This window comes from Monopterus albus, unplaced genomic scaffold, assembly GCF_001952655.1.
Source record: "Monopterus albus unplaced genomic scaffold, M_albus_1.0 scaffold19.1, whole genome shotgun sequence".
NCBI lineage: Eukaryota > Metazoa > Chordata > Actinopteri > Synbranchiformes > Synbranchidae > Monopterus > Monopterus albus.
This window is the reverse complement of record NW_018127899.1, coordinates 513,081-523,956: the sequence shown is the minus strand read 5'-3', so window position 1 is coordinate 523,956 and position 10,876 is coordinate 513,081. Positions and strand designations below refer to the sequence as shown.

General features: G+C 42.2%; 1 protein-coding gene across 1 annotated transcript in view; it reads right to left on the bottom strand.

The window, feature by feature from the left end:
- The window catches only part of LOC109956341 (pleckstrin homology domain-containing family A member 7-like), a 108,926-nt gene that overhangs the window by 6,770 nt on the left and 91,280 nt on the right, over positions 1-10,876 (bottom strand). The window contains exons 14-26 of the mRNA XM_020593361.1: positions 10,055-10,138; positions 7,781-7,834; positions 7,375-7,458; positions 5,622-5,687; positions 4,232-4,312; positions 3,663-3,812; positions 3,025-3,126; positions 2,515-2,626; positions 2,168-2,286; positions 1,853-2,047; positions 1,521-1,617; positions 837-928; positions 76-336 (exon numbers count right to left, since the gene is read on the bottom strand). Of these exons, the coding sequence (XP_020449017.1) occupies positions 76-336; positions 837-928; positions 1,521-1,617; positions 1,853-2,047; positions 2,168-2,286; positions 2,515-2,626; positions 3,025-3,126; positions 3,663-3,812; positions 4,232-4,312; positions 5,622-5,687; positions 7,375-7,458; positions 7,781-7,834; positions 10,055-10,138 (1,497 nt within the window). The remainder of the gene's footprint in view (positions 1-75; positions 337-836; positions 929-1,520; positions 1,618-1,852; positions 2,048-2,167; positions 2,287-2,514; positions 2,627-3,024; positions 3,127-3,662; positions 3,813-4,231; positions 4,313-5,621; positions 5,688-7,374; positions 7,459-7,780; positions 7,835-10,054; positions 10,139-10,876) is intronic.

Genomic DNA, 10,876 nt, shown 5'->3' with positions numbered 1-10,876 from the left:
GGCATAACAGCACTGGTGGTGAAGGTGGTGCTCCCTGTGTCTGCTGTTGCTGCGCACAGGTGGGGGGTAACGTACAGAGGCCAGAGGCTCAGAGGTGCTGGAGGGCAGCCTGGAGGAGGAGGAGGAGGAGCGTTGGCTGGTGGTGGTGGACAGGCCAGTGCAGGAGCGATCGCCCTGGCTGAGGTTTCTCTTGCGTTCACGTACCAGCGCCTTCTGGTGGCGCTTCATCCGCTCCAGCTGCTCCTCCGCAGTCATTCGACCTTGAGGCTGGCTGCCTGGGAGCTGCAGGACCTCTGTAGGCGATGACAGTCGCTCCAAGGCACTCTTGGGTCTGTCCTGGTGAGACAGGGAACAAGAAAAGATATGTAGGGAACTGGAACAACGTCAGGATGGAAATGAGAGCGGGGATGGATGGTTAGTGGCTTATGAGAAGATGAGAAGCAGCCAGAAAGTAAAAACGATGTAAGGGACAATGAAACATGTTTAAACTAAATGGTGAAAGGAATTGTAAACAGCAATAAGAAAAGTGACAGGTACAAAATCCATACAGTAACAACAAAAACACAGCTTAATTTCCTAGAAAGAATCTTATCACTCACATCAAATGCTACCTGTACCTAATACTTTTACTGCATATATTAAAACATATTAACTCTGTATTTTCACTTCTGCAAAAGAGGACGGTGCATGTCATTGAGAATCTTTCATGCCTCATATCCAAAACTCTAAATGTGCCATTAAATAGAAGATTAAAACAGGATTATCAACAAAAGCAGGTCTATGCAAACACATCTCAGGTATCTGCATAATTCTCCACCCTCGAGCTCCTGACTCACCCTGACTGCAGAGCTCCCGGGGCCTTTCCTAAGTGTAACATAGGAGGAGATAGAATTCGACTGGTTCAGTCGAGATGAGGAGCCTGACAGACCTAGTTCATAACAGAAAAAAAAATCTGTTCAGTTTGGCTTAGTTTAATTTGTAAAGAGACAAAAAAGTGACAACACAGGGACAAAATGCAATGTACAAGGACATGGGTTAGAAAAGTGCCCTTTTACACAACATTAGAAAACTCTGCTGCCAAAAAAGCTCAAATTAGAAACAACCACATCGCAATGCACCTTTCAATAAGAACACCTAAAAACAGAATTACCGCTCCATGGTTGGATGCCTCCAGCAACCAGTCAGAATTACAGGTATAGGACAAAAGTGAGGTCACTGAGCTTTTGACTATCAAAATCTTATCAGTTCATCTTTGAGTCAAAGTAGACATTTGTGCCAAATTTTAAGAAATTCTCTCAAGGTGTTCCTGAGATTTCACATTCACAATAATTGTACAGATGTACAGACAACCTGAAAACATAATGCCTCCGTCCGTGACTATTGCTGGCACGGAGGCATGAAGAAGACATTTACATTTTAAAATAATCTGTGGAGAGGTTGTGGGACATGATCCAAGTAACAAGAAACTATTACCTGTAAAATGAGCAGTATATTCATCTGACATGTTACTGTTCAGATACCTTTGGCTGGGAAATACTGGTAGTCAACATCAGACCCGGTGCTGTGCTGGCTCATCCCTGGCAGCTCTGGTTCACTCAGGTATGATCGCAAGTCAGTCTGAAATCAGAAAAGGTCATACATGATACTGTCAAGTCCTTTGGTGGTGTTCGATTTGTGAAGCCGAATCCATAGCACTAATTCCACAAGGTCTTACATTATACAGTATTTCAAAACCCATAAAGAAGGCCTTCAGTCTAAGATTAAACGATTAATTTACCCAAACTGGATGCGCTCTGCACTCCACCCAACAGGAGGAGCTGTTTTTTTCTTTATACTGTAAATGACAGCATACCTTACAGTCTCCATTGACAACATACTGCCCACTCTCCCTGTCCCTCTTCCTCTCATCTGACTGGCGTTTCAGTCCACGCACTGATGTGTGGCGGATGACCGAGGCCTCTTTGGGGAGAGGCGGTACCACAGGGGGAGTCTCCTCATAGTCGTAGAGGTGGGGAAGTGGTGGCCTGGGTGGGGCGCTGTCCTCTGCCTGAACAGTAACCAGACCGACCAGGATAGTAAGAAATGCTAATGGCTAATTTATAACCCTAATCTCAGTTTAAGTAAACTTAGACTAATTCTGCTGTTTTTTTACAAGAGCGACACTCACCCACTGTGGCACCGTGCTGGGAAGTGAAGTATGGGAGAGGGTGCTGCGAGGCGGAGACTGAACCTCTGTGCTATGAGAAGGCACTGCCGGCTCTGACACCGAAGGCACTAATTTCCTCTCTAAAAGTAAATGCGAATACACAGCACTCAATGTTTAGCTTTTAAATGTACACAGGTTTGAAAGTGATTTATGGTCAGGAAAGAGAGACATACTGTATCTGATCACCTTCACACTGAAACAAAGAGACATGTAGACACAGTTTCTTTTTGTTATCAAGTGTAAACATATCACTCATGCAGTTTTCCAATCATCTACTATCATCTGTCTGGTTGCTGTGGTCTTCCCACCTGGGTTCTGGACAGAGTCGATGGTGATCCTGTAGTTGGCTTTGCTCGCACTAAGTCCTGCCATCACATCCTCAATCCTCCACAACTCACGCTTCATCTCAGATTTCTCTTGCTGTATAACAACACACGGACACACACACACAGTTTAGTCTGGCTTGGCTCAACTGTTACATATGTGATTATTTATAAAAGCTTGCAAACAGTTTTTAACTGTGCTGTCCGACCAATGAACAGTGACAAAAGAATATGGAAGATATCTGTATATACAGACAGGTGGCAAATTAATGGAAAAGCCTGATTAACTGATTAGAGAAACACAACAAATGCTGGCATGGTTCAGGTCCACTACAAATCAATACAAAGTTGTTCTGGGATATTGTATATAAAATCCAATCTGTAAAATAAACCTGGCTGCTGAATCTGAAGAACCAGAGATGTTAGTTTGAGTAGTATGTTTGAGTAGATGTTAGTAGAGGTGAACCTGCTCTGAGCTGCAGTATCACATCTCACCTGTGTGGTGGCGCTGTGGTTCATGTGTGCCTGCAGCACTGTCCTCAGCTGCTCCACTGATCTCTCCAACTGGTTGTATTCTTCCCAGGCGAGTGCCATCTCCTACAAACAAACACACACAGTTTAAGGGTGCACCTGCAGTTTTAAAATACCCAGTTTACAAGATACATGTATAAAAACTGCCATGTTTATACAAATTTTCCCATTATGTGCACACAAACCCATTTACAGGCATCAGTGCAGATACACTCTCACACATACAAACATGCACCTGCTACAGGTGCACACAACGACATGCAGATGTATGCATGCATATTCACAACCGTTCACATGCACTCCGAATGGATTCATAAATACACATAAGAAGACGAACACAATGAATAACTCAATGTTTTTAAGCAACTTTCTGCAAAATCTTTAACAATTTAATTTCAAATCAAAGTACACTGCAAACAAAAATTTTAATTAGATTTTTTTGTGATGCAATGCACAACTATGGACACAGTTAAATTTTATGAGGTCATATGTGATTTTTGCATTTAGTTACATTAGTGAAATACATACTGTGGTTAGAATCAGTTCACATAGGATATTAAAAAAAAACACTGTTAAACTGTCTCTCCAACACATTGACATACTGTGGAGAGGCGTGAGATCTGGGCCCTGATGGTGACCAGATCTTCCTGCAGCAGCCTCTGCTGGTAGGCGATCTTGTGGGCGTGGGCTGGCTGCTCCTGGTACTGCTCCATCTGCTGGTGGGAGACATCCAGTATGCTCTCCAGCTTGTCCTGACGGAACGAGGGGTTGAGAAGCACAAGGTCAACCACAGCAACTCAGAGCCACTTCCTTCACAGAATGTGGCTCTAAAATGTGCCTTTAGACTATTCAGCAGGTAACAGTTGTTCATAAATGCCTTCAGAGTGTGGAATGCTTCCACGGGCACCATGAGATCTTATTACACTGTGAGTGCTGATTCTAGAAAGAAACCAACTGTGTGTTGAATACAGGAAAAACTCAGTGTCATCAAACTCCATATCTGATAGCAGTATGCTTCGTCTTCCTGACAATCATGTAGCATTTAATCAAATTTTCCAACATTTTTGCCTGTTGGCCCGTCACTCTGACTGAGGTTGGTTGGTAGAATGATGCGGTCTGACTGACAGAGGACCTACAGCGTAGACAGTACTGTAACAAGCACAGCATGTACCTTGTCCTCCTTCAAGGAGCTGATCCTCGCTTCCAGATCCTTTAGGATCTTGTCCTGCTCACACAAACGACTCAACTTCACCTGCAGGGGGAGAGCCAGAGCTGAGTGGGCATGGGGGTGGGGGCATTGCAGAAACTATGCTCTCACAGATAAAGCCCTTCTCCTGTGCTCAGCTAAGTATGTGCATCTGTTGACCTGTGATAATTAAGTGGCCCATTTACTTAATTACAACTTCCCTGCGTCTCTGCAGTGTAAAATATATGTGTATCTGGGCATAAGTTTGTGTTGTTTAAGTATAATGATGTGTTTATGTGCATGTTTACAGTCTCTTCTTTAATGTTTGAGTGTAGGCATGCAGGTTTGTAACACTTAATATTCATAGTTTCCCAGATCCCCGGGTCTTGTTCGGGTGTAATTACTCTGAGTGAGCCCATTAACAAAGTGGGTACGACCCATCTGACACTTAATTGCAGTGTCAGGGATGTACTGAGCCTTGTTAATTAATCCCCGATTAAACTCAGCTAACTTCACGCAAAGGTCGGCTCACTCTGTCATCCTGTGGTAAAACAACACAACAATCACATAATAAAGCTGTGGATGAACAGGTCAATGTGAACAAAGTGCTCATCCATATACATTTTTACTCTGTTAGCTTTTTTATTCCATCAAATAAATTATTAACCCCGCTGCCATCTCCACTGAGATGTTGTTGGATCTAATCAAATATTCATTGCCGACAACATGCTCATTAATTGTGTATAAAGCTTATACTGAGATACTGTCATAAGCGAAAACAAGAAAGAAAAACCTGCAGGCCGTTGTTTGGATTATCTAATTGAAAGTTATGACATTTACCTACTGACACTCCTGCAAGCTGCTTTACCCTTAAAGCAGGAAAGGTTACCACATTTTCTACAAGATCTAGATTTTGTTTTACGTCAATTACTCCAATTTTTCCCCCTCTTGGACAATGGTAATCAGTGCTGCACCCTAAACAAAACAAAGTTCATGTTTGCTTGTCCGTGGTGAAAAAACCTGAACCAGAGCTGAGTGTGTGTAACTGAACCAGACTGAACAATCCTACAAGTTATTTTAACTAGAGTAGAGAAAACTGCATAAGAATATATAACATATGCATTGGTGTTTTTATTCAACAAATTGTGGTATGTAATGAGGGAACAAAAAAAAAAAACATTTAAAATGCCTTAATTCTCAATGCCAACCTTTGAATTTAAATCAAAAACTAAACACAACAGCTCTTTTTGCCAAATTTTAATGTCCTACTAACCAAGATACAGGACAAACAGGACCAAAATAGTTCTAGCGACAGTGTGGGTGAGTGGATCCAGTTTGGAATTCAACACACTGAGAGCATTGAGCTTGTACTTACATCCACGTCACTTTCTGCAACCTTGACGGGTTTCCCTGACTCTTTCACCGTCTGACTTCCAACTGCCTGGAAATTAGAATATAAACCCTTTCAGTTGTAAAACAACTCCATGGCACAAAGGTGCTGAAATAAAGGAACTACAGAACACAAGCGACCACCTACAAACTCTTACAAGGCTGAGACAAACTGTTGACACATTCTCTTAGCCTCATGTATGTGAGAATATGAGTGGCACACAAAATCAGCTCGTGCCATGAAGAACACAATGGCTATTGCACACTTTGAAGCCTTAGCAAAATGACTGGTCTGTAACACTTCTATACATGATACCTCCTACATACACAAAAGTTGCAATCATTGTTACCAAATAAAAAACTAATTGCTGCAGGAACACATACTGGACTGCATGAGTCCAGTTTTACTGTGGTTACTGACAGGGTTCTACAGTGCTAGAATATCCTCCTGGAACACTTATGCTAGTTTGAAAATCATTCAAATAGAGCACGTGCAAATTTAACTGTGACAAAAATCAACAAATCTCACTGATAACAGTTTTTCTTATGCTTTGGAATCATTAGTTTAGGAGTGTGTGTGTATGTGTTTTTGGGTAAAAAGCAGAGAGGACACAGTAGAGCCCTGTGTTACTGTCAAGGAGGTGCAGCGTTTCAGAGACGATGGTAGAAGCAGCAGCTGGCTTTTCAACCACCGGGCCACAGTCACAGCCACAACACATGCACTGCCGAGCCATCCCATGCCCACTATTCGACACCATTGTCACATGGGAGGGCGGTGGATAAGTCAATAGTCACATGGAGATATGATGTTTAAAGCCAAAACTTGTATGTGGTGCTACAAGCAATAGGATGGTCTTTCTAGAACACACGCTCTAAACACATGAACACACACACTCATGCATGTGTCCCTACTCTGAACACTGGGGTTTTCAACTAATTGTAACCCAGGGACCACGAATCTGACTAATGGTGTATTCACATTACAGCAGACAAATGGCAGAAAAATGTGTTCTATACAATAACATATGATCCCCATATCGAGATCAGACAAAGATGGACAACCTATTTAGCTGGAAAAACATCTTCACACAAATGCTGCTACTAAGATTATTTAAAAAAAACAAACATTTGAGCCTCTAAAACTTAGTGATCTATTGCTAGCAACATTAGCATTGTAGCTAAGAAAGTGCACTTTCGTACGGCACCCTAAAGACTTTCTACTTGAGTTTCTGTGCTGACTAGCATGGAGCAAGCAGCACAAAATGCAAATTTTTCTGCTGTTGTGAATACACCTTAAGAAGTAACCTGAAGATGATAGTTGTGTGGTAGATAAACCGGATGGGCTTTATTTTAATCCTGGAGGTCCCCTTGGCTTTTATTAGTGCTTTATGTTTACATGAATAAAATCATTAACAAACAATAAGTGATACATGGAAATGTGTTTAAAAAAATTTAAAAAAAGATTCCTTCAGTGAAATTACATTATCAAATGCATAGTCAGGGACCACATGCAATGGCTTTGAGGGCCACCAAGGGGCCACAGACCACTGGTTGAAAACCCCTGCTGTAGAAACATGCACAATTTTAACTGTACACACAACCACAGACACATAACATAGAACACTATGTTTATATTACAGTTTTTATATGCTGAACACAGACACACACACACACACACACACACACACACACACACACACACACACACACACACACACACACGTATACAAAGAGCTTACGTTCATTAGAGGCCTGAGTGGCCCAGCAGTGCAGTGCAGTAGTAAACTGTGAACTGCGAGGATCAGGGGCTCTAGAGCTCTGATCTGGGAGTTAAAAATCACAAAGACACAGAGCCGCTATCACAAAATGGCGGCTGATTTCATGAGATGCTCCAAAAATCACTCAAGATGACTGCAAGAACTTGAGGATACTCTGTCCCACACAAACGTCTGTTTGTAGCCATGACTCACTAACGTCTTTGTTTGACAGTTTAACATGGGCCACAAGGTTAGAAGTTGTTGTTGGTTAGAAACAGCAAATGTGTTAGTTTGAGACAGACATTTCATATCAGAAAAGCCACACTCGAACTAAAGCAGGATAGAATTTAAAATAACAGGGATCGGGGATAAACTCTCTACATCTCACCTTTAGGTCCAAATACTCCAAGTCTTTCTTCAGCTGCATATAGGTGTCATCAGCCTAGAGGGTGACAAACGTGTGTGATTTATCGATTGGTGTCATTGGTGACCCTGCAGAGGTATCACCAACAATCATCTTGTAGGATGCAGTGAGATTTGTGTACCGAGTATGACATGTTACCAGCTGATATGTGCCTGTGCTAACATGCAACACAACACTCACACATACAGTAAAAACTGTTCGGAGATGTTTTGTCACTTCTACTGCAACAAACAAAACACCAGCATAAACCAGATTGATCAGAAGCAGCAGATCCTGAAAGGTGACAGAATTCAACTTTGAATTCTGCTCATGTCACTCAACAAAAAACAAACTTAAGCGCGGCCAAAAAACAAGACAATCTGAGGATTAAGCTGATCATCACATCCACAGACAGCCAGTTAGCCAAAGCACAGGATGGCTTTGTGGACGTTGAAAAGTTAGTAGCATAACATGCTGTGGACAGTATCACTAGAAGCACAGTATAGACACTGACCAGCCAAGAGCAGCACATAGATCAGAGGCGGGTGGTTCTATGACGGCAGCCAGGCCAGCACTGACAGATGAACCATGCCCGATGTCATACCACTAAAGCACGGGAGCTTTTAGACAGAGGTTGCCACTAACATACTAAGACTAGGCTATTGATGCAACTGTTGTTTTAACCTTGGTTTTACTTATCCTGAGACAGTTTATTTTCAGCGCTCTTTCCCATTTAGAGATGGGGACCTAGTACAAGATCAACTGGGATTTACAGGTTTGGCCTTAGATTGTGTCAAGATGTCAGTAGTAGTGAACATGTCTGCCATGTTATGAAACCTTTGTTTGGCAAGTCTGTTTAATGGGGAGTGTTAAAGTAATCTTGTGTAGATATTTTATGATCATCATTCAACAGTCACAGTAAAAATTTATGCAGTTGCCTTCAACTCATTCACTGTTTCGTGGTCAGTCCACTAGTGCTGGTGGTGGCGGTGGTGGACTGGTGAGGTCACTGGGAGGCACCAAAGTCATAACATTTTAAATTCTACGCAGTGGTTTTAAGGTACTGTACAACAATTCAATTTATGCAAACAAGTTTCTTAACAGTTATAGTGGAGGAGTTTAAGTGTTTCACATTATTTTTCACAAAATCTTTTCAGGAATCAAAGCACTGGACAAATAAAGATTATAAAGCATCATCCTGCAGGAATGAGAAATGTCTAGTTGCTAAGCTATTTCACTGTGGGCCAAAGTTCTGGACAGACAGATTAACAGAAACTGACCAGCAGTGCCATTCATAGAGCCATTAATAATGGAGAAATAGTACGGTTCAATTACGTTTCTCAAAGAGGAAATGTACAACAAATTGTGTGAGGTCAATAAACAAGGAAATAACTATAGTAGGCTGTGGAAGTGTCCTGCAGCTCTGTTGTATGTTTTATGGCAACCTCTATTACCCTCTGGTAAAATGAGGGGCAGGCAGGTTGGCATGACGCAGGGGCCCCCACCTGAGTGTTGCAAGGGCCTACTGGAGCTGAGAGGCCCACATGTCCGAGGCGAGACACAGGAGAGGGGCCGGAGCTGATGAGGGGGCTCGTGCTAGTGGTGGCGGTAGTGAGGAGGTGGCTGCAGTGGAAGGGCTCTTTGAAACTGTTGAGCTGCTGGAGCTGGGCTAACATGTGCTGGCGCGCAGACGCCATCTTGGCCTGATGTCGGCGCAGCTGAATGAGGAGCAGAGTGAGCTCCTCAGGCTGTCAGGCACCACAGGACAGCAAACCTATCAAATGTTAATACTGGCCGCACCAAACTCTGTGAGACTAGCTTTAAATCAGTAGCTTTAACTAGCAAATGTGAACACGCAGAACTGCAGCTAAATGAGTATTAATGGTGTTGATACAAAAGGCAGGAGCAACACAGTGTACTCAACAGAATGGTAAGGAGCACTTCTCCCAGAGGTTCGACTACAGCCAACTGATCAGTTTTGACAAGAGACCGATTCGTGTTCGACCAGTATCAGATAACATTTTACTTGTAGCAGAGACCGAATTCACATCTGGTAACTGATTTCCTGAGAAAGTGACAGTTGCTGAAAATTCATTCGACCTTGTAAATGGTCTCCTTACACTTTAAGGCTTCTGCTCTAATTTCCACTTAGAGACAAAAATGTACCCAAGTACAGCCAACAGATAGCTAATGTTTGTTTAAAGGTTAATACGTACAATATACTACAGCATGTTTTATGTAGTTATTTGTAGAACATACCGTTTTACCATGAAGGCTGGGTGCACTGACTGTGTGTGTCATGTAGCCAGAGGGAGGCATCGACCGTCTCTCGATAGTAGCAGCCTGATAACACACAGACAACACATTCTATATGCACGGTTTGATATTTATAAAGTAACACAAAAATCATATTAAAGTGCAATATAGTAAATATGATCAAAACGGTGAAGAATCTGCTCTTGCTGAGCCTCATCATCAAAGGCTACGATTCTTATTTTGTGGATAAAATGTTTTATATGACCTCGACAACAAAATTCTGTGTTGCTTATCATCTCTGCAATGAAGCTGCATATATTAGTGGGAGAGTGGGTGTACATTTGCATACTTGTGTCTTAATATTTAAAAAGTGATGTGAAACAAATGTACTTATGCATATTCAAAATGTCGTGTACAGAGTACAGCTGACAGTTTGTTTGTGGCTGGTTGGTGATGCAGTGGAGGTAACAGACTGGCTATGGCCTTAAGGATACGTCTGCCACTGAAGCCCACGGCACCACAACAATTATTCTGTTCAGCGGAGCACAGTTCCAACATCCACCACACACTGTCAAAATGACTGACGCTGTTCTGGGTGAGAAACATTTCTCTTTTATATTTTGCACTTGACAGTGGATAAAAGTGTTAATGGTCCAATCTCTGGAAACAACAAGCGAGATAGTGTTAATTTTACACAATCCATGCAACACAACACACATACGTCATGCCAGTTAAAATGTTATAAGTATGAGCACAGTGAAAACAGAAATTTAGGTTTACTAATTTTATGCTGCCTCAGATGAGAGTGTGAGCTTAATGTGTGCC